This window comes from Oryctolagus cuniculus, chromosome 3 (assembly GCF_964237555.1).
Source record: "Oryctolagus cuniculus chromosome 3, mOryCun1.1, whole genome shotgun sequence".
NCBI classification, from domain to species: domain Eukaryota; kingdom Metazoa; phylum Chordata; class Mammalia; order Lagomorpha; family Leporidae; genus Oryctolagus; species Oryctolagus cuniculus.
The window spans coordinates 131,370,116-131,393,771 of NC_091434.1; the positions used below are offsets into that span (position 1 = coordinate 131,370,116).

General features: G+C 40.6%; 1 protein-coding gene across 8 annotated transcripts in view; it reads right to left on the reverse strand.

Moving 5' to 3' along the window:
- Window positions 1-2,095: 2,095 nt before the first annotated feature.
- Window positions 2,096-23,656, reverse strand: part of ZNF277 (zinc finger protein 277) — a 148,968-nt gene continuing 127,407 nt past the window's right edge. For all 8 annotated transcript variants that reach the window (XM_008258387.4, XM_008258389.4, XM_008258388.4 and 5 more), the window contains 7 exons: window positions 19,337-19,447; window positions 17,240-17,372; window positions 9,479-9,546; window positions 7,480-7,576; window positions 5,766-5,808; window positions 4,641-4,815; window positions 2,096-2,439 (listed from right to left, as the gene is read on the reverse strand). In XM_008258387.4, coding sequence (XP_008256609.2) covers window positions 2,253-2,439; window positions 4,641-4,815; window positions 5,766-5,808; window positions 7,480-7,576; window positions 9,479-9,546; window positions 17,240-17,372; window positions 19,337-19,447 — 814 coding nt within the window. In that variant the 3' untranslated portion in view covers window positions 2,096-2,252. The remainder of the gene's footprint in view (window positions 2,440-4,640; window positions 4,816-5,765; window positions 5,809-7,479; window positions 7,577-9,478; window positions 9,547-17,239; window positions 17,373-19,336; window positions 19,448-23,656) is intronic.

Below are 23,656 nucleotides of genomic sequence, written 5' to 3' on the forward strand. Positions count from 1 at the left end.
AGTCCCTCAACCTGTGTTAGACTGTTATTTTCTCATTGTATAAAAACTTAGGCATTTTTGGGTTGAAATCCACAAAAGTGATTTTTTTTTATCTTTGTCAGTGCATCTTATTGGGAGGCACAGATTTGTCTCATAAACTGATGATGCTATAAAAACATATTCCTAAGTAACTGGGGAAAACTGAAAACAGATGCTATTAGAAAGTTATTGTCTGGCACTGGCACTGTGGCATAGCAGGTAAGGCTGCCATCTGCAGTGCTGGCATCCTATATGGGTGCTGGTTCGAGTCCTGGCTGCTCCACTTCTGATCCAGCTCCCTGCTATGGCTTGGGAAAGCAGTAGAAGAAGGCCCAAGTGCTTGGGCCCCTGCACTCCCATGGGAGACCCAGAAGAAGCTCCTGGCTCCTGGCTCTGGATTGGCCCAACTTGGCTGTTGCGGCCATTTGGGGAGTGAACCAGTGCAAGGAAGATCGATCTCTCTCTCTCTCTCTCTCTCTGCCTCTGCCTCTTTGTAACTCTGCCTTTCAAATAAAGAAATACATTAAGGCCGGCGCCGTGGCTCAATAGGCTAATCCTCCACCTTGCGGCGCCGGCACACCGGGTTCTAGTCCCGGTTGGGGCGCCGGATTCTGTCCCGGTTGCCCCTCTTCCAGGCCAGCTCTCTGCTATGGCCAGGGAGTGCAGTGGAGGATGGCCCAGGTGCTTGGGCCCTGCACCCCATGGGAGACCAGGAAAAGCACCTGGATCCTGGCTCCTGCCATCGGATCAGCGCGGTGCGCCCGGCTGCAGCGGCGGCCATTGGAGGGTGAACCAACGGCAAAAAGGAAGACCTTTCTCTCTCTGTCTCTCTCTCTCACTGTCCACTCTGCCTGTCAAAAAAAAAAAAAAAAAAAAAAAAAAAAAGAAATACATTAAAAAAAAAGTTATTGTCTGGGTGACATAACAGTATTATGGTTATATTTTTTAAAAATGGCTCTTATATATTATTTATATATATTATAGGGAAAAGTGAAGTTAATTGCTTCAATGTCTATTTCTAGGAAGTTTGTGAACTCCAGGTAGAAAGCAATAATGATAGGATAGCTGGATCTTCATTATTATTATTATTATTATTATTATTAAAAGATTTATTTACTTACTTGAGAGGCAGAGTTAGACACAGAGAAGGAGAGACAGAGAGAAGTCTTCCTTCCATCTGCTGGTTCACTCCCCAAATGGCTGCAACGGGCGGAGCTAGCCCAATCTGAAGCCAGGAGCCAGGAGCTTCTTCTGGGTCTCCCACGTGGGTACAGGGGCCCCAACACTTGGGCCATCTTCTACCGCTTTCTCAGGCCATCTTACAGGGAGTTGGATCAGAAGTGGCGTAGCCACGACTCAAACTGGCATCCACATGGGATGCTGTGGTACCCACAGGTGGATGCTTAACCTACTATGCCACCATGCTGTGCATTATCTAGGTCTCTACTCATTTTTCCTTCTGTGGCTTTCTAATCACCACATTTACATATTAACCAGTAAGTTAGAAAAACCACACTGTCAAATTCTATGACTTGTTGGATCAAGAAGTCTATTGGTGAAGGCAGGGGGTTAAAGGAGGTGGCAGGCATTGTGGTGTAGTAGGTTAAGCTGCCGATTGGGATGCCTGCATCTCACTGGGGTGCCTGGTTCAAGCCCCAGCTACTCCATGCTTTTGATAGAGCTCCCAGCTGCCAATGTGCCCAGGAGGTTGCAGAAGATAGCTTAAGTGTTTGGGTTCCTGCCACCTGCATGGGAGACATGAACAGGGCTCCTGGCTCCTAGCTTTGGCCTTGCCCAGCCCTGGTGTTGCAGGCATTTTGTCAGTGAATCAGCAGATAGAAAATTCTCACTCTCTTTTTGTCACTCTGCCTTTCAAATAAATAAATAAATGAAAAAAAAAATCTGGAAAAGAAAAAAAAGACCTGTGGGGATGAGACTGAAACTACTGGTTAAAACCAGGTTTACAAAGAATTTGAACATTTCTTTGTGGTTTGCACGTCCTCCTTATTACATAACGAGTTTAATGAAATGAAATAATTTAAGATGATCAAGCAAAAACACTTTACAGCTGAACAAGTCTTTTTCTTTTTGCTTTATTTTTTGAAACAAGCGTTCATTTTTAAAAGGTTTATTTCACCAAGGAGTATCCTTTGCTGATGTTCAAATTTAAGCTATTCTTTCCTATGTGTCTTATGAGTGAAAAAGATGACAAACTGCTTCTGCAGCAGTTTCTTCTAGCTTTCCAAGCAATCTTGTAGAAGCAACTGGTTCAAAACACTACTGTGTTTCAAAGCCTGAAGTTTAGATGTATCCTCACCGATGATGGGAATGTTTTCATTTTGTTCCTGAGATGCCAGGTCACTTTCACTGTCAGACAGTGTACACAGGAGAGCATCATTTTCATAGGTTGGAAAATAATATCTGAAAACAAGAAGAGACTCATTGAATTTAAGTTGTCCAGAATATTTCTAGGCAGCAGTGTGTACCTTTAATTTTGCTAGGTTTCCTTACCAACAATTTCATGGCATTTTGCAAAGACTTGTATTGGAACCAGCTTCTGAGTTAACTTTCTTTCACTTTGACCTTTACTGTGTGATGTCAGCCTTACTGATTCTACTCTCCTTGCTGGCAGGCCATTCAGCCTCTACTTGATATCTCCCATGGTAAGAAGCACACTATGTTAAAAGGCAGTTCTAGTCCCATACTGGACTGCTTTAGTTGTTAGACAGTATCTCTTCCCCTGAAGCTAAAAAAAGTATCCCTTTCATTTCTACTCAAAGGTCTCGGTTGTTCTCTACAGGTTAATGAAGTCCAAATGTAGTTACTTTTTTCAAATAGAAATCCTTTAAATATCTGATGAAAACAATTAGGTTTTCCCTTCTGGTTTTTCAACCTAATCATTACTGGTTCCTTCACTCTAGGGCGTCAAAAAATAAAACATTCGCAGAATATTAAGTTTGTTAATCTGGTTCCTTTTCTAGATACACTCTGGAGTGTTTTTTTTGTTTTGTTTTGTTTTGTTTTGTTTTTTTGGTACCTCCAAGGATTCCAGTCCCTGTATAAGAAAAATTATAGGAACAGAGTCCCCATTGTCGTTCAGTCCAGGGCTGATTTTTGGCTCTTACAAATCTGAGACTTTCTAAAGGGGAAGAAATCAAAGCTTTTTGGTTAAGCTTCTAGGGGATCTGATTTAATGTTCAATGAGAACAGAGGAACTTCTGGGCAGCTAGAATCTCACAGTCGCTTGCAAGATTCTTCCAATTGAGGTTACCTAGATTGCAAAACAGCCTATAAGGCTGGTCTGGCAAAGGACACCAGCAAGTCTGACAACTTAACAAATACACACCAGATGACCAGCTGCTGAGTTTTGCAGTGCGATTATGCAAAAATACATAAGCCTTAGCAGTGTGTATACCTTTAGACACAGCAATTTTATTTCTAGGAGTTTATCTATGTGAAATAATAAGGTAAGTGACCAAAAATGTGGCTTATGTGGGTATTCATTGTGTTACTATTTTTAATAGCAAAAAGTAAGGAACAAACCAAATACATCTAGCAAATTAGGACTTACTCATACAATGGGCTATCTGACAATCACTAATAATGATGCTACAGATGTGCAATGGATATACAAAGAGGCTTATAGTATTTTGTTTAGAAAATAATTACAAGATCTATATCTATGACTATATCTCCACACCACAAATTGTGAAACAGGTAGTTTCATTTTTAAGAGGGAGACTATTGGGGGCTGGCGCTGTGGTGCACCAGGTTAACACCTTGGCCTGAAGTGCCAGCATCCCATATGGGTGTCGGTTCTAGTCCCGGCTGCTCCTCTTCCGATCCAGCTCTCTGCTGTGGCCTGGGAAAGCAGTGGAAGATGGCCCAAGTCCTTGAGCCCCTGCACCCACGTGGGAGACCAGGAAGAAGCTCCTGACTTCTGGCTTCAGGTCGGCGCAGTCCAGCCATTGTGGCCATTTGGGGAGTGAACCCGTGGACAAAAGACCTCTCTCTCTGTCTCTACCTCTCTCTGTAACTCTGTCTTTCAAATGAATAAAAAAATAAATCTTTAAAAAAATAGAGGGAGACTATTTTAAAAATAATGCTTTTGGGCCGGCGCCGCGGCTCACTAGGCTAATCCTCCGCCTAGCACCACCGGCACACCGGGTTCTAGTCCCGGTCGGGGCGCCGGATTCTGTCCCGGTTGCCCCTCTTCCAGGCCAGCCCTCTGCTGTGGCCCGGGAGTGCAGTGGAGGATGGCCCAAGTGCTTGGGCCCTGCACCCCATGGGAGACCAGGAAAAGCACCTGGCTCCTGGCTCCTGCCATCGGATCAGCGCGATGCGCCGGCCGCAGCGCGCTGGCCGCAGCGGCCATTGGAGGGTGAACCAATGGCAAAAGGAAGACCTTTCTCTCTGTCTCTCTCTCTCACTGTCCACTCTGCCTGTCAAAAAAAAAAAAAATGCTTTTGAAAATTTTTACTTACAATAATACAATAAATATGTATTTACTTATAAAAATACAATAAATATGTATTCCTCTTTTCTTTAAGCTGAAAGGAATTAAAGGGACAAAATGAAGGAGACAGAGCAAACTAGCACACTTCCGGTTGAGCAGTACTTACTGTAGTTGGTCCCATATCTTTTTTTCAGGAAGCAGTGAAATATGCTTAGCTTCTTCCATATGAGTCCTTAAGTCTGCTTTGGATTTGAACTTCACATGGCAGCCATAACATCTACACTGGTGAACTTGCCTCCGAATGAAATTCACCAGTTTCACTTGCTGATAGAAATTTAATCCTAAAAATGACAGTATGCAGAATCATCAGACACGCGGTCAGACCTACTACTGTGCTGTTACAATATCTTAAGGGAGCCACTAATTGTCATTTACAAACCTGAAGAGGCAGTGCAACTATAAAGTGTAACAATAGATACCAAACAGTAACAGTCAATACTTTAATCACTTTCCATATATTTATACACTTAATCCCTGCAAAATTTTGTCAGGCAGGGTAGCATTATCCCATCCACAATACATATCAGGAAACTGACGGAGCTTGCATAACTAGTAAGTGGTAATGCCAGGATTTGACACCAGGTTACTGCCTTCAGAGCCCATGTTTCTGACCACTAAACTAATTATATATACAATGTATATACATATCTGCAAAGTAACATATCCAAGATTCTTGGAAAGTAGACACTGAGCTGAGATGTGAGAAGTGAGCTTTTTACAGTCTTATATCCATTAGCAAGTCTAACTTCTCTAGTTCTTCCATTGTAGTGATACTGAGAATGGCACAATTGGTGGGCATATTTATAATAAACGATGTTAGCCACACTGCTAAGCAGTGGGGTAGGTATTTTGCATACATTATTCACTCCCTGTTACTCACCATAATGTCATGGTGAATAAGTGCTGGAGCCAGATAGGAACTCTAGTTTCATTTCAAAACCCATGTTCTATTCATCCCCTCTACCTATGAGAGGTAATGACTGCTAAAACTTGTATTTTATTTGAAGCACTCATTTGTGTAGGAAAGACGAAGAGAGGGAATACGAACCCCCACACTGTATTTGAATATCACATCTCAAAGTGGTTCAGAATCACTGCTTCAGAGATTTCTGCTAACACCATCTGCACAGAGACACATTTTGGCTGTGCACTCTCCAATCACGGCTGCCGTTTACAGAATGGTTTATAAGAAATGCAGCATCATGGAAAACAACTTCCAAATCAAACTTACCAAGTTCTGACTTTATTTTGAGGAGATCAAATTCATGTGCATCCTAAAAAAAGAATGCATACATCTGTAAGCATATGAATTATTTAATCTTTCAGGCTGAAGTTATAAACAGACAGCTTATTCACAGGAGCTGGAGTACTTTAGAAACGCAGCCGGAGTTCATCATCTTTTGCATATGAAGTCTTCTAAATCTAACTATTTTCTTCTGCATCCAATTGCTTTTTAAAGCACTGTCCAATCATTCAAACATTTTAATGGTTCACAATTTATACCCACAGTTTTTATAATTTACGATGTATGAATTCTGCAGTTTGGTAAAAATGTGTTGGTGAGATGAGGCTCTACAGTATGTGCTTCTGGACTAGAATAAGAGATAAGGGTTCTGTGTTGTTCAAGCAGATAGCTAACTCTACACATCCTGCTTTTCATTTCATGCTGTCAATTACATTATTTAAACCTGAAGGTTTCTCTTCACTCACATCTTCTCATAAATCAAGCCTCCTTTTGATTTTCACAATGTAAAGACTTACTGTTTGTTCCATTTCTGCAACTGCTTTTCTGTGTACATGCTGCAACTTACAAGCTCACAGAGGACAAAGACCATGTCACTCACTGTGATGGCATTTAGTGTAGCACCATATATGGGGTGATTAAGAATTCATGATATTGTTACCTCTCAAAGTGAGCAAGCAGAGGTTAAGGACACCTGTCAAGGATGCTGACAAGAGAATCCTCACACAGGGAGAGGGACTGAGGTACCTTTCAATGGAAAGATTTTAAGGTATTATGAATTCAATTTAAACACAGGTAACTCCATGTATGTATCAGGTGACACCATGTTTTAGAGAGATGAATTCTCTGCCTTCATAAGGGTAAAGCCCATGGTCTCTCTGACACCTTCCAGGTACTCACTTTACTGTTCTAACAATGTTTCTGAATAAGTGGGAAACGAGGTGGGTGAAAGAGGAGAGCATGGGCCACTCTTGGCAGAGGAGTCTGGGGTTGGGGAAGCAATATTTTCCCATTATAGTTAGTGCTCCCCTCAAGTTGAGATACTGTCATGAATCATTCAGTGTTACCCCTCCTTTCCACTGGCACCCCTGAAGGCCCTGAGGTGTCGGGAGTGTGCCATTTCTCAGGTGTGCTGGGATGAACAAAGGCGCAGAGCTCTAGCTATAACTTTCACTATGGCTCCCAGAAGGGACAGCCCAAGCTGGGAATACTCCTGAGTGTCTTCTCTCCAATCCTGAAGTAGCTGGGAGATCACACCCTGGACCTTGTCTATCAGCCACCTCTCCCCTTCCCCTCAGAGGCTTTGTCAATGACCATGTCCTCCCTTCTTGCTCTCTGATTCACCAGCACAGGAAGCGCTGAGAAGACTTGGAACTGTCCATATCTGAGGACTGTTAATCATGGCAGCACACTGGACTTTCTAGCTAGAATTAGCCTGTAAGAACCTCTAGGGTGGGAAGGATCAGTGGTATGTAAAATCCCAAACTAGCAGCTTGCTCAGCTATAGTCAACTGAACTAACTCAATTGCAGCGGGGTCCAGCTCTGCTTCGTAGACCTGGTGTGGTTCTTCCACCTTGCCTAATGCATTTTCAGGAATTGGATAATGATTGAGAAACTGAAGTATAACTAGATGTGGGAGCAATAACATCAGCTTTCTCATGTCAGAATGAAGTAAAATTTGAATGAATAAATATATCTCACCTCCATGTGGACATACAATTTCTCGACTGTTTCTGCTTGTTTTTCACAAAATAGGCAGACAGCAGAGACTGGGTGCTCTTCCCAGTCAGACCAATCACTGGGTTAAAAAGGAAAACAGAAAATGTAGAGATTCTCTTCATTAATATGGTACACTACAGTGACTTCATATTAAGTCAATCTGTTCCAACTCGGACATTTTGGTAAAGACTGTCACATCATATTATGACTTTCTGATAAAATTTTTGAAATTCAAAGCAGCACCCTGAAATTAATAACAATGGTAAACAGGCATTGCTCCATTTTTTAAAAAAAATTTGCCCCTCTTTTGAGCCACTATTTTACTATGGAGTGGGTACAACATTCCTGAGACAACTGGGTTACATTTACAAAGAAGGCATATCAAGAGATGTGATACGGCCGGCGATGCGGCTCACTAGGCTAATCCTCCGCCTTGCGGCGCTGGCACACCAGGTTCTAGTCCCAGTCGGGGCGCCGGATTCTGTCCTGGTTGCCCCTCTTCCAGGACAGCTCTCTGCTGTGGCCAGGGAGTGCAGTGGAAGATGGCCCAAGTGCTTGGGCCCTGCACCCCATGGGAGACCAGGAGAAGCACCTCGCTCCTGCCATCGGATCAGCGCGGTGTGCCGGCTGCAGTGGCCATTGGAGGGTGAACCAACGGCAAAGGAAGACCTTGCTCTCTATCTCTCTCTCTCTCACTTTCCACTCTGCCTGTCAAAAAAAAAAAAAAAAAAAAAAGAGATGTGATGCCTGCTCTCATTAACCATGACCAGTAGGTGCACACACTGGGAGATGCAATGTCAGGAGCACATTTCTGTAAGATGAATTGTGTATTTAAAAAAAAAAAAAGGCAAACCATATGTCTACCATGAGGGAAAAACTGATTATTTTAAATGGGTTAGTGTTACATTTAATGATACAAAGAGAAATAAAAAAAGCATATAGGATCCCTTTTCCCACTTTGCCTTGCATTTATTATTTTTTTGAAATATGCCAATCTGCTGGCATTCCTAAGGCAGGAAAACTGCCCATAGAGAAGAGATGTGGAGATGAGGAGTTACTCACCCAAATTCAAATAGTGGAGAATTTCTCATGTCTAGTACAGATCTTATCATTGCTATAACTTTCAAGATCAGCCTGATCCAATTCACATAAGAGCTTGCCTATCAGGAAACAGGAAACAATTCCCCAGCACTATCCATCCAGGAGGGAGTCGCCAGCCCACTGGCTCCAGGTCATGGCCATTACAATTAATAACATTTTGTGTCATTAAATCTTCAACATTCACTCATATGCTACTCTAACTAGTATGTCACAAGGGTGAAGAAATATTTTTTTCCAGTCAGGAGGATTCCCTGGCTGAATCTCCATCCATCAAGGAAATGTAATAAATAAAAACTCTTCAACTTTGGGCTTTATTTCATGAAGAAAGTACTGTCTATTCAAAACCCTGGGTGGGAATAAAAAGGCCAAACAGCTTTGACTGGAAAGAGGATGAGCAGCAGAGAATCCTTTTAGTTTGAAAGGATACTTCTCAAGCTTCTAATTTCAAGAAAAGAAGCTGTGAGTGTTTTGAGTTGGTCATCACTGGGATGAACAGAACAAAACTGACTTAAATTCAAATGTGCTCTCTGCTCCAGTGATGAGTGATATGGGGGTTCAAAGATCATATAACTTCAAGGTCTAAAGACCAAATGAATAAGCAAAGCATTTTAGAATGTATTTTTTTTTCTGGATTATATGTTATCTATGTTTTGAACTAACAGCTTTAATTTGGTTGGGCTTACAGTGTCTTTAGAGATTTTTGATGTCAAAGTTATCTTGAATTCAAGTTTCTGCCCCATTACATGAAAGGGTGCATGACTCAGAGAGATTTTCTTTCTTTTTATTCTGCCTCATCAGAATAATTGTAAGCCAAACTAAAGAACTGTCTTCCTACTCTGGAAATACTACTAATGAGTTAGCAGCAAATAATAAGTCTTACTCTTCCTGATGGTCTAGGAATTCCCGATCATCTTCCAGTTGAACTTCTTCCCATGATTTTCCAAATTCCTTTGTAGGGAGATCAGAGGGATTGGAAAGTTTGGGAGAAAGAGGAGAAAGGAGAGATAAAAATAGATATGGAACTTAAAAGTGGTTTTCAAATAATACAAGTAGGATATATTAAATGTTCTCTTTCATAGATAAGGAAAGATATATCCTAAAAGGTTGAGCAGCCCTTACTGATAATGCTTGGGACCAGGTGTTTTGGATTTCAGAATATTTGCATATATATGATGAGGTATCTTGGGGGCATAATTTAAATTTCAATGTGAAGTTATGTTTCATATATACTTAGACACACAGCTCAAAGGTAATTTTATACAATATTTTTGGTATACCTGATTTTTTTTTAATTTATTTTATTTGAAAGTCAGAGTTACACATACACACAGAGGAGAGGCAGAGAGAGAGAGGTCTTCCTTCCGCTAGTTCACTCCCCAGTTGGCTGCAATGGTTGGAACTGTGCTGATCTGAAGCCAGGAGCCAGGAGCTTCCTCTGGATCTCCTACTTGGATGCAGTCTTCCACTGCTTTCCCAGGCCACAGCAGAGAGCTGGATCAGAAGTGGAGCAGCTGGGACTCTAACCCATGCCCATATGGGATGCCAGCACTGCAGGTGGTGGCTTTACCTGCTATGCTGAGTTTTGAATGAGAACTGTCACAGATGGTATTTCACACTTATGGAATTATCTTAGTGCTGAACAAGTTGGGACTATGTTTCTAGTCATGGTCCCCTAAAGTCCCTATCTGGATAGCAGCCACAGTGATCTTTCTAAAGGACGCTTCCCCGTTTGTAATACCCTCCTTGGCTTCACATCACATTATAACAATACTCAGAGTGCTTACCATGACTTGTAGGACCTCCGTGTTCTCTACGGGTCCCTCTCCATCCTTACTTCTCTTTACTTTTTTGTTTCACAAATCGCTTCAGTCAGATCAATCTTTTTGCTATACCTTGAACACAGATAGCTTACTCCTACCCAGCTACCTTCACATGGGATGTATCCCCTGCCTGACACACTGCTCTCCCATGCTTGTACATCACTTGGTCACTTGAGTCTCTGCTTAAATGATGCCATCTCAGCCTTCCTCTGACTAGCCTAAAATCATACCCTTCACTAAATCACTTTCTTCCTCTGTCATATTGTACTTCTCTTCAAAGCATCGATGACCACCTGTGATCACTTTGTTTATCTATCTGTTTCTTATCCCATTAGAATATCTAAGGGGGCTGGTGTGGGGAGCAATCCGGACTAGACTAAGTTGCTCGAATTAGGACTTATTCTATGCACCTGCTCTCCCACAATATGGCGCTGGGAGAGAAGTAAACAGCTTCCGCACAGCTGCCTCCAGTTCAACTGATAGACTGTAGGACTTGCTCCTGATTGGAGGAGAGCAGCGTACTCGGCGTGTGGGCAGCCGAGTTGGGATTGGCGGAGGAGGACTATAAAGGAGGAGAGAGACGGCATGCACCAGGAACATCTATGGGGAACATCTAAGGGAACCCGTGCAGCCCCCGAGAAAGCCGGCCGGCGGTGTGCCGCTCCCCTGCGGAAGTGGGGAATGCGGCCAGGGGGAACTGCCCTTCCACGGAGGTGGAAGGGATAGTAGCCAACCCGGGAAGAACCAGCAGCAAACCCGGGGAGGGCCGAGCAGACGAAAGAACAGCGCAGGGTCTTGTGTTGCTCCTCCACGAAGGGGGGAGCGACATAATGGTGCCGTGACTCGGATATGAAGCCTAGGCAGGGCTTAGTGTCGTTCCTCCATGAAGAGGGGGAGCGACATAATGGTGCCGTGACTCGGATATGAAGCCTAGGCAGGGCTTAGTGTCGTTCCTCCACGAAGAGGGGGAGCGACAGCTGGTGCTGTGGCATCCTGGGCTAAGTCTCTACCTGTGGCGCTGGCATCTCATATGGGTACCAGTTGGAGATGTGGCTGCTTCTCTTCTGATCCAGCTCTCTGCTATGGCCTGGGAAAGTAGTGGAGGATGGACCAAGTGCTTGCGCCCCTGTACCCACACAGGAGACCCGGAAGAAGCTCCTGGCTCCTAGCTTTGGATAGGCCCAGCTCCAGCCATTGTAGCCATTTGGGGAGTGAACCAATGGATGGAAGCCCTTTCTCTCTCTCTCTCTCTGTAACTCTACTTCATAAATAAATAAATAAATAAATATCTTTAAAAAATATCTAAGACATGGCCTCTGTTCATTGTTCCAATTCCAGAGAATGGCACATAGGACATATTAGAAAGTAGTTTCTGAGCTGAATTTTAACTGAAAATGACATAAAAATTTGAGGCTGACAGAGATTTTACCTTAAAAGAAGGTCTTAAGGCTGCTAAATGAATTAGATGTCAATAAAACACACAGTACTGGGCTTATGTAGGTACCCAAATACCTAAGCAAATCCCTTTTATCCCTAACAGTTTAGTGGCATAGTGGAAAGGTCCACCTTTTTGGGGGATTTTATCTGGCAAGCCTAGTAATAGTTTCAGCAAAGCTTCATGGAATGATGAGCAGAAATGGTTTCTCTTGGTCTGAAAATGTCTCTATTCCATTGAGACACTTTTTCATCTCTTTTTATCTTCTAACTCCTAATCTCCCTATAAATGCCATGCAGAAGACGACAGTGTGCCAAACAGGACTGTCGGAATATTAATGGACGCCTCTAAAGCAGCTCCACAGTGGTTAAGGTCAAGCCCAACTTGACCTGCTACTAAGTATAACAATCTTTGTTGCTCCGTATCATTCTTTTGCAACTACACAACCAAAATTCATTCTTTTTCTTCAGGTAAAGGTATTAATTTAGCTAAAAACAAAGAACTTGAATACCATTATGATTTAGGGGCGAGAAAGAAAATCCATCATTCATCAACTTAATGAGAGGTTCTGAAGCTGCCATTATCTATTAGCTAAATGATGCATAAACTCAGATGTGCAGAGATCCATCACAGTGTCATCAGAGAGTGAATCTGGGCTTTCTAACATACATCCCACAGTCACCATGAAGTGTCTGGACCTCATTACAGGACTCAAGAATGGTGTTCATACTACCCACAAGATTTCTCTGAGAATTTTTAGTGATGGATTTAATCTCTCATGCTTTTCTTGGTCTGTCTGGACTTGGACTAAAGACCATGCTTTGATTGCTCCAAGATATTATTCAAGGATGGTTCATCTGTGATACTATTATTCTGAATGATATGAGAAAATGCTGTTTGTCAATGAAAGCTTTACATAAAAGCTAACAAAAAATATCAGCTGTCAGATTTCCAAACTCAAAGCACTATTTTCCAACTTTTTCAGTGCTAAGTATGACATGTAGGGATTTACCTAGGTAATACAGCACTTTACCACTCTTTTTTTTTTTACAGGCAGAGTGGACAGTGAGAGAGAGAGACAGAGAGAAAGGTCTTCCTTTTGCTGTTGGTTCACCCTCCAATGGCTGGCGCACCATGCTGATCCAAAGCCAGGAGCCAGGTGCTTCTCCTGGTCTCCCATGCGGGTGCAGGGCCCAAGGACTTGGGCCATCCTCCATTGCACTCCCAGGCCATAGCAGAGAGCTGGCCTGGAAGAGGGACAACTGGGACAGAATCCAGCGGCCCGACCAGGACTAGAACCTGGTGTGCCGGCGCTGCAAGGCGGAGGATTAACCTATTGAGCCACGGTGCCGGCCACACTTTACCACTTTCTTTGGAGGAAAATGGAACTTCATATTCACTAGTCTATTATGGAATAAGCAATCTGCATGTGACAGTGGCTCAGAACTTCTTGGAGTGCTTTGCTTTGATACAGTTAAATATATTATGTATTGCAGTAGCAAGATCCAAAGAGAAATAACAACAATCAAAACAACAAAGTACATAAGTCTTGCATTAAGACACTATGCCTGCTAATGAATCATGTCAAGAAAGCAAAGAATGCTAGGGAAACAAAGTTGGGAAGGCATGTCAGCAGAGATGTTCAGAACACCCCCTCCAGCCTCTGCATCAGATGGCTTATAAGAATAAAGAGAGCAGGAAAAAACATAGGGGAAAAATTCCTTTTATCTGGTATCCCTGCACTTTTAACACATACACACCTTATATATACTTATACAAAAAACCCATAGAGGGGTTGGCATTGTGGCATAGTAGGTTAAGCTGCAGCCTGCTATCCCAGCACTCTATATGGGTGCCAGTTTGTGTCCTGGCTGCTCTGTTTTCAAACCAACTTCCTGCTAATGTGCTTGGGAAAAGCAGTGGAAGATGGCCTAAGTGCTTGGGCCCCTGCTACCCATGTGGGAAACGTAGAAGAATCTCCTGGTTCCTGCCTTTGGATTGACCCAGCCCTGGGCGTTGTGACCATCTGGGGAGTGAACCGACGGATAGAAGGTCTTTCTCTCTGTGTCTCCCTCTCTCTCTCACTGTAATTCTGATTTTCAAATAAATCTTTTAAAATAAAACCCATTAGAAACAGAGAGACATTTTAAATGTAAACAATTTCCTTAGAACTATACCAGAATTATGAAAAATGGGTTAAGAGCTTACTTTTGTTATGTGTGGCTTTATATGCTTTACGAATAAAATGAGTTAAATCAGAGAAAGATAAAAAACCATGGCAACAATAGTTCCCTTTAGCAAAATGAAGAATTGAAACATAAGCACCTGAAGAGCATGGCTAAAGCCTGGATGACATTAAGCAGTCTGTTACTGTCTGAGGCAGGGATATCTGAAACCTGGAACTCTTGTTCGTGAAAAACAAAAACTTGATCATGCAAAGTACCTTTAAGGTATTTACAAGTTTACTTTTCAGAAACTGATTATGAACTATTAAATATGGAAATGATCTCACCCAGGAAGGAAAAAGGAAATCATTAGTTTGCTGAGTTCAGAGGAGATCCAAAAAACAGCCTCTGTGTCTGTAGGCTGCCCACCTGGGATGGCTATAAGAGTGTATCCTGCCAGGATACCTGGCTGTTCCTATCACAGCTACACTGGAGATTCAGTAAGAGCCTGAAAGGGAGGGGAGGAACTGTGAGTAGATGGTGCGATCACTGCATTTAACTGCTATAGAAGAGGTCAGAAGTTGACTTCCTGCACACCATTACGAGGTATTCAGACTGATGTGCTTTACATGTCTACCTCCCACATGAATCTCTGAACTTTTTGAGAGTAGTGACTCAAATCAGCCACCCTGTGTGTAATAGTTTTCTTTCTGTTCCAGCATTTGGTATCTGGAAGGTGCTTAAAAAATTTAGAATGTAGGAAGCCAAGGAAACGGAGGTACAGACACTGACCCTAATAAAATTCTTGCACACTTATGCTCATGTCAGCCTTTTCCCTCCGAGGAATAAAGCAGGAACTTCTCTCTCTCTCGATAACAAAGTATTGTCATTATTTATTACTTAAGTAAAATTTTAGAAGAATTTTTTCTTCATATTAATGTTTCACACTTCATATTAAACATATTTCATCTGAAATAAAACTAAAATAACGAGAGGAACTGATGGTCCTCATTTTTCTCTAACTACGCACTATTAGTACTTGGAACAGTCTTGCAAAAAAATGTTTATCTATTGATTTTCATCGACCTGGAAGGAACAACAAGAGAGAAGATAAAGGGGAGAGAGAGGGGGGAAAAGAGAGAGACAAAGAGCAAGAGAGCTCTTCTATTTGCTGTTCCACTCTCCAAATGCCCACAACAGCCAGGGCTGTGGCAAGAGCCAAGAACCTGGACTCCATCCAGGTCTCCCAAGTAGGTGGCAGGAGCCCAAGCACTTGGGATTCAGGCATCCCAAGGAGTGGCTGAACCTGCGGCTCTTCAGCACTCACCTTCTATGTATTACTATACTTTTAATTTATAATAATATTTTTTTAAATATTCATAGGATGCTATTAAGGAGCACATTGGCCCCTAAATGATTTAATATGAATATCTATGTCAAAGCTGGTCCACAGTAAGTATTCAAAGAACTGCTAGTTTAAAAAAAGGAAGAAATTTCTAGCTGTGATTCATGCTGTATCAAATCTGGGCATTCTGTGGGCAGTATTCTAGCATGCTCATCTAGAAACAGCTGGCCTTCCATCATTTCCACTTTGACAGCCACATTACTGGATGCCCAGGAAATAAAGTATCAGACCTTCCTTAAAATGCCAGTGGGATAAGTGAGCAGACGCTTTGAAGTCTCCTGTAAAAGTAAACACCTCCAGCTATACATGTTCTACTAGTCCCAAATTCTTGAATAACAGTTTCAAAGAGCCTAGGAAGGAAGAACTATTAAATGGCTCCTACAGTTTAATACAGTACCTGAATTTTTCTTAGAGCTCCCTATTGGATTGGGCTGGGACCTGAAGCTGAATTTGCCCTAGGAAATACTGACTGAGTGATTCCAAGAGGAGACTGAAGGACTCAAAGGATACCCTTTGCCATTAGCTGGTTGTAAAACATTTGTAGCAAACAATAGTCATCTCCCAGAGTCAATTTCCAAGTACATGTTAAATTTGCTTCTCAAGGAGAATTTTAACACTATATAGATTAGTTTAGAAGAAATTCCACCCCAGAGCACAGATTTTCAAAACAAGTCAGGACATGCTTTCTATGTAATAGATAAAATGGTTCATTTAATTCAACTAGCCTTCTGTGGCCAATGGATTTGGGTCTTAATTCATTCACATTGAGAAGAAAAAAAATTTAATTTCCATTTGCTTAAGCAAAGTGCCACTTAGAAAGGGAACTCTCCATCTTTCTCCCAATCCCTTTGGAGAGTTACTTAACCCTTTCTTTACACCAGTAGTTTTCCCTCCTTTGTTATATACATGAAAAATCCAGTGGTTTGGGGGCAGCTGGGTAGCACTTCCATCATTGTGTGAATCCTTCCTTCCCCACCAAGTGACAATTAGCTTCTGATGAATAATTCTTCTTACCCAAAAGGGACTGTTATCTATACCAGCCAGCAAATGGTATCAAGAGTTCTGGCCAAGGAGAGCTTTCAATGATATAAAACCCTTGGTAGAGTCACTGGTTAGTTCATCCTAATAGCCAAGCAAAGTAAAATGCCTATTAGCAAGTCTTGGTTTCCCTGTAACTGCTGTTAAAAGTAGGTTGTGTCAAGAGATTGATAAAGACATACAATTTTAAGGGAAGAACTTGGAAGAGTGAAAAGATTATCTTTAAATAATTACCAGGGGGCTGTGGCATAGTGGGTAAAGTCATCACCTGCAGTGCCAGCATCCCATATGGGCACCCATGAATCGTGGCTGTTCCACTTTTGCTCTATCTCTCTGCTAAGGCCTGGGAAAGCAGTGGAAGATGGCAGCCATTTGGGGAGAGAACCAGTAGACAGAAGATTCTCTCTCTCTCTCTCTCCACCTCTGCCTCTCTGTAATTCTCCTTTTCAAATAAAATAAATAAATCTTAAAAAAAAATTACATTGCATAGCATCTAGGACACTCAATACTTAACAAGTGTTTTTTGAATAGAACATAAAAGTCTCTGCCCTCAAGCTGAGAGATGAGACAATAAGTAGGGGATGTGTTTGCATATCCAAAAGTTCTGCTAAATCAGAGACAAATCAAATCATGCTTCATAAACTAATCATTGCTTGCATTCCTCATTTTAACATTTAACATTTGCATTAAATTCTTATTCAAATATTAGTTGGCCCTTAGGAAAATTATGTTTGTAGTATTACAATCAAGATTCAAATTATGAAAAAGAAAGCCTTACCAAATAATTGATGACATAAAATCGGTCATATTCTTTGTTCTTGGGATTGATTCTACGATGTTGCTTTTTCCTCATATGATCTTTAAGTGTATTTTTGTCCCTGAAAGTCTTCTCACAGTATAAGCACTGTAAACTAAAAGAAATACACAACACTGATAGACATGTCTGTTGGAGAGATGCAGGCATACATTAAACATGTCTGTTGTAAAGGTGCTGTGATAACCCTCTAGTAGTGAGTTTTGTATTTATTCATTTGAGATCATGCAGAACCTTCAAATGAGATATACCATATACGTTAGAATCCCTGCTCATTTTTACTTCTTGTAGGAAACATGACGTAGTTTATTTTGTAGTTTGCTAAGTTAGCCAACTTGGTGATTCAATTATAATTGTGACGAAGATAGCTGACAAGAAAGTTACTGGTGCTTTACTAATTGAATTACCTATTTTGCAAATGAAATGTAGTTATGTATAATTACAATGATGATAACCACTGACTTACCACATTTTACGTAATAATAAGTACATCGTTTGATCTACCTGGGAGCTGATTTGCATGTCTGATTTCTAGTTTCAGTACCTACTAACTGTGGGACTTGGTAAAGTTACTTGGTTTTCTTGGTTGTCATATTCTGATTTCTAGATGAAGATAGTATCCACATTTACAGAAGTTAAACATTTTTTATGTTACTTTCATATATATACACACACACACACACACATATATATATTTTTACTGGCCACATTCTGTGTGCTATGAACTATACTAGGTATTTTATTCATATAAATATATACATATACACACATATATGAATAAAATAAATGGTAGATATTATATCATTTTCATGTATCTTCTGCTCATATATTTCCATGGATAGAGAATTTATTGCACAATAAAATAGTGATTACCAGTGTTGAAAAGATTACTAACAAAATCACTTTATCATGCCAAGCCTGACAATTGATATTGCCTATAATGTCTATCCATCAGCCATGAGAACTCTGCTTTCTGGAGCCACACAGAGTAAGTCTAATCACTCCTACATGAAAACTTAAATGATGACAATCTATTAACATTCCAATTTTGAATAACTTTTTAAATCTCTACTAAATGTCTTTCACCTATCTCTTGTGCCATGGGAATAAATATATTCTTTTATAGTAAATAATTCATGGATGATATGTGATTCCAAAAATATAACGTTGCTAATTTTGCTGGAAAGCACATGTGGGTTTATTTTATAAATGAAGCTAATTTAACAAGAGTAAAGGAACTTGTTTTAATATAGTATTGAAAGCAGAATTTGAGCTAAGAAAAAAAATCCTGATTTATATGCTTGATGGTTCTTATTTTTTAAATGACATTGCTTAAAATATTGTAGGTTGAAATATCACATTTTCCAGTATTATATTTAAACAAAGAATGATAGTTCTTAGAAGAAAAAAAATCTTGGGTTCTTTCCTAGAAAGAAAACTGGGTACCATCTTTGAAGCCCATTTTGGTGATGTAGAGAATTTCCTTTCATCTTTCAACAGGCTAAGTTCCAGTTGACAGAATATGACCTTAGGAAAATGGAGCAGCATTCTATGTAAACAGAAATGAGAACTAAAAGGCAGAAGATTGCATACATATCCTATAGCTCACATACAACTGAATAACATACAATAATTTTATAACTTATCTATTTTACCAAATATGTAAAAAATTATTGTGAAAAGTAAGGTGATTGTAATTCCAAAATAATGACAAATGGTTTCTGGTGAAATACTAATATGGAGAAGAACACAGCAAGAGTCAAAGGAATCAATAATGTTTTATTTCTTAGGTTGGGTGGTGAGTATATTCTTCATATCCTATCTTCCAAACTTTATAAATGGTATGTATATTGTTTGGCATATATGACATATTTTATTTTTAAAATTTAAAAAGAAATAAAAGGCAAAATGATCTAGATGAAGAATGTTATACAAAATGCAAATTCCTCTGACATGAGAAATTTCCATTTATTTAATTACTTCTGAATATTAAATTAATTTTTAAAAATTCATAACAGAATTAAAATAGCTTAAGGCTACATTTCATAAAGCAGCACTTACTTGTCAAGCTTTCTTTGTAATGTACACAGAAATTCACTGCAGTACACAATGTTGTCAGGCAATCCAATGTTGAAAGCATGTTCCCTGGCCATGTGGTTCAAAAGAACAGATCTAGGAAAAAATTTGCATTATTTGTCAAATGAGTTTAGGATTAGCATTTGCATAATAACTGTGTAATCAGAAGTGTAAACTAGTGTTAAACTCTGGCACAAACATTTGATGTTTGATGTGATGTTATAAAATAGGTAGATACACACACATAGTCACGTCGTACTGCAAAAGGGAGGCCAAGGTTTGTAGCATGATCTGCTATTCAACAGAGCCACACTGTACAGTATCAGGCTTTTGTCCTATAACTTATTAAATAAACAGTGCTTCTTCTATTTTTCTAATTCATCATAGGTGTGACCATTAAGTATAGGTGTCAGCTTGACTAGATTATGAAACACTAAGAAACAAACAAAAATCAACAGCCTTTGTATACACAAACAATGCCACAGCTGAAGAAAAAGTTGTAAGATCAGTACCAGTTACAATAGGTACAAAAAAATTTAAACACCTTGGAATAAACTTAACCAAGGAGGTGAGCGATCTCTACAATGAAAAGTATAAAACGTTAAGGAAAGGAATAGAAGATACACACACACGCACACACACAAAATGGAAAAATCTCTCAAGTTTGTGGATTAGAAGAATTAATACATCAAAATGTCCATATTACTCAAAGCAATTTACAGGTTCAATGTGATCCCAATAAAAATACCAAGGACATTCTTCTGAGATCTAGAAAAAAGGATGCTAAAATTCATATGGAAATACAAGAGATCCCAAATAGCTAAAGCCATCTTTTTTCTTTTAGATTTATTTTTTAAATTAAAAGTCAAAGTTACAGAGAGGGAGAGACAGAAAGAGAGAGTGAAAGAGAGAGAGAGAGAGAGAAAAGAGAGAGAGCTTCCATTCACTGGTTCACTTTCCAAATGGGCACAACAGCCAGGACTGGGCCAGACCTAACCTGGGAACCAGGAGCTTCATCTGGGTCTCCCATGTGGGTAGCAGGGCCCCAAGGACTTGGGCCATCTTCTGCTGCTTTCCCAGGTGCATTAGCAGGGAGCTGGAACTGAAGTAGAGCAGCTGGAACTTGAATTGGTGCCCATATGGGATGGGATGCTGGGGTTGTAGGAGGCAGCTTTAAAAACTATGCCACAAAGCTGGCCCCACTAAAGCAATCTTCCTTAAAAATTTTTTTTAAGGGTTTGCTTGCTTATTTGAAAGTCAGAATTAGAGAAAGAGGGAGAGACACACAGATAGAGATCATCTATCTGCTGTTTCACTCCCCAAACATCCACAGTGATGGGAGCTGGGCCAGGCCAAAGCCAGGAGTCTGATTGTTTCAGGTCTCCCATGCAGGTACAGTGGCCCAAGCATTTGGGTCATCTTCCACTGCTTTCCCAGGTGCATTAGCAGGGAGCTGGAATTGGAAGTGGAGCAGCTTGGTCTTGAACTGGTGCCCATATGGGAAGCCAGTGTTACAGGTAGCAGCTTTGCCTGCTATGCCACAATGCCAAGCCCTGGTAAAGTGATCTTAAAGAATAAAAGCAAAGCCACAGACATCACAATACCATATTTCAAGACAAACTACAGGGCAGCTACAATCAAAACAATCTTGTACTTGCAGAAAAATGGGTATGTAGACCAATGGACCAGAATAGAAACCCCAGAAACTAATCCAAGCCTCTACAACCAACTAATCTTTGACAAATGAACTAAAATCAATCCCTGGAGAAAGGGCAGTCTCTTCAATAAATGGTGCTAGGAAAATTGGAACTACGCATGCAGAAGCATGAAACAAGACTCTTAGCTAACACCTTATACAAAAATCAATGCAAAATGGATCCAGGATTTAAATCTAGGACATGATACCATCAAATTGCTTGAATAAAATAATGAGGAAACTTTGCAAGACATTGGCATAGGCAAAGACTTCTTGGGAAACACCCCAGAAGCAATGGCAATAAAAACAAAAATAGAAAAAAATGGGATTACATTAAGCTAAGAAGCTTCCATACTGCAAAGGAAACACTCAAAAAAGTAAAGAGGCAACTGCACAAGAGGGTGGGCACCATTTTGGACATGCATAAAAGGGTACTATATAATGATTAAAGGATTAATTCTACAGGAAGATGTGACTATGTGACTATTATAAGTGTATCTACACCCAATTAGAGGGTGCCTGGCTATTTAAGAAAAATGGCTTAACAGTGGTTAGAAAGGCGGCCGTCATGTGTCAATATGCAGTATTACATTTCTGTCTCCTAAGCTCTAAAAAGGCCTTGAAAATCAGTTGCATCACAGCCACTGGAAAGGGCAGAATGGGAAAAAGTCCCATTCCTAAAAACTGTTACTATCTAACTTGTCTGGCAGGAGATGGGGCAAGTTACTGTCACAGGGTTTATCTTTATTTCAGTTCACTCAGTGAGAAAATTTTTTGCCCTGCTGGGCATTGGCTAAAAAAAAAATCAGTAACAATTTTTTGACACTGCAGTTTCCCGAGGCATTAACGAGTGGAGCACACCACAGACTAGCCAAAAAATTAAAGGAAAAATCTGTGGAATAAGGTATCTACATAAGACTTTGAAAAAATTCTGACAAGTTCCCTGGGATCCAGAAGGCCACAGAGATATGCAGGGCTGTGTATATGTCCATGAGAGACATGATAAGGCCCTAATTTCTCACCCCTGGATGGCCCGAGACTCTACACAAGCATGAAGTGGAGGCTAAAGACAGTGTCAGCTGATGAGAGTGTTGAAGGTATCACCAAACCACATATAGAGTCCACTGACAGTGGGCAGAAAATATACTGGTCCAAAGCATTTAAGGAAATCTCTGCCTTATCTTCACTTGAACACTAGGCCAAACAGGACTAAGAACATACACTTAAGAAAATCAGTCCATGAAAGTCATTAGCATGCAAAGAGCAACAAAAACTCTGGTGAAGAAGAGGAATCTAACTTCCAGAGTTGCCACACAAAAAATAATACAGAGCATGAAACTATGTCCAATACATACAGGGAAAAAAAGTCAATAGAAATTACATGTAGGGGACCACGCCGTGGCTCACTTGGTTAATTATCTGCCTGTGGCACCGGCATCCCATATGGGCGCCAGTTCTAGTCCTGGTTGCTCCTCTTCCAGTCCAGCTCTCTGCTGTGGCCTGGGAGGGCAGTGGAGGATGGCCCAAGTGCTTGGGCCCCTGCACCCGCATGGGAGACCAGGAAGAAGCACCTGGCTCCTGGCTTCGGATCGGCGCAACGCCGGCTATAGCAGCCATTTGGGGAGTGAACCAATGGAGGGAAGATCTTTCTCTCTGTTTCTCTCTCTCTCATACTGTCTTAAATTCTACCTGTCAAATAAGTAAAAAAAACAAAACAAAACAAAAATTACATCTGAGAAAGCCTGGATATTGGAGTTACTAGACAACGACAATGCTAATATTAGAAAATGTTCAAAGAATTAAAGGAAATCATATTAAGGAATTTCAGGAGGTATAAGGCAGCTTCAAAAATATTTGGAAAAATGCAATTAGAAGATAATGCAAATTTTCATAAACTTTTTGAAGTTGCTGTATGAGAATGTTGTATATATTTTTTTCTTTGTCAAGCAGACAAAGACTTGTTTTACTTCAGTGATTGATCTATGCAATCACTTGGGCAAGAGAGGGGGAGCTTTATTTCTTGGTCTATTCCTCCTTGGACAGTCTTGATGATCTCTTCCTTCTTGGCCTGGAGGGACTCTCTTGCTGTTTATGCACTTCCTTAGCTTTAGAGCTATGGGCATCAGCTGAAGATCCAGAAGTGTCTTATGGGCTTTGTCTACTTTTAGCTTGTGGGTGTGTTCATTGAGAATTCATTTTTTTTAACTTTTATTTAATGAATATAAATTTCCAAAGTACGGCTTATGGATTACAATGGCTTCCCCCCCATAACGTCCCTCCCACCCACAACCCTTCCCTTTCCCACTCCCTCTCCCATCCATTCACATGAGGATTCATTTTCGATTCTCTTTATATATAGAAGATTAGTTTAGCATACATTAAGTAAAGATTTCAACAGTTTGCTCCCACACAAACATAAAGTGAAAAATAATAGATGATTTTTTAAATGATGATGAAATCAGATCAGACCTATTGTCATGTTTAATCCCAGTGAGAGTCAAGTTGGGAATTGATAATTTCTTCTTTTTTTTTTTTTAACAGAAGATCAGTTTAGTATACATTAAGTAAAGATTTCAACAGTTTGCACCCCCATAGAAACACAAAGTGAA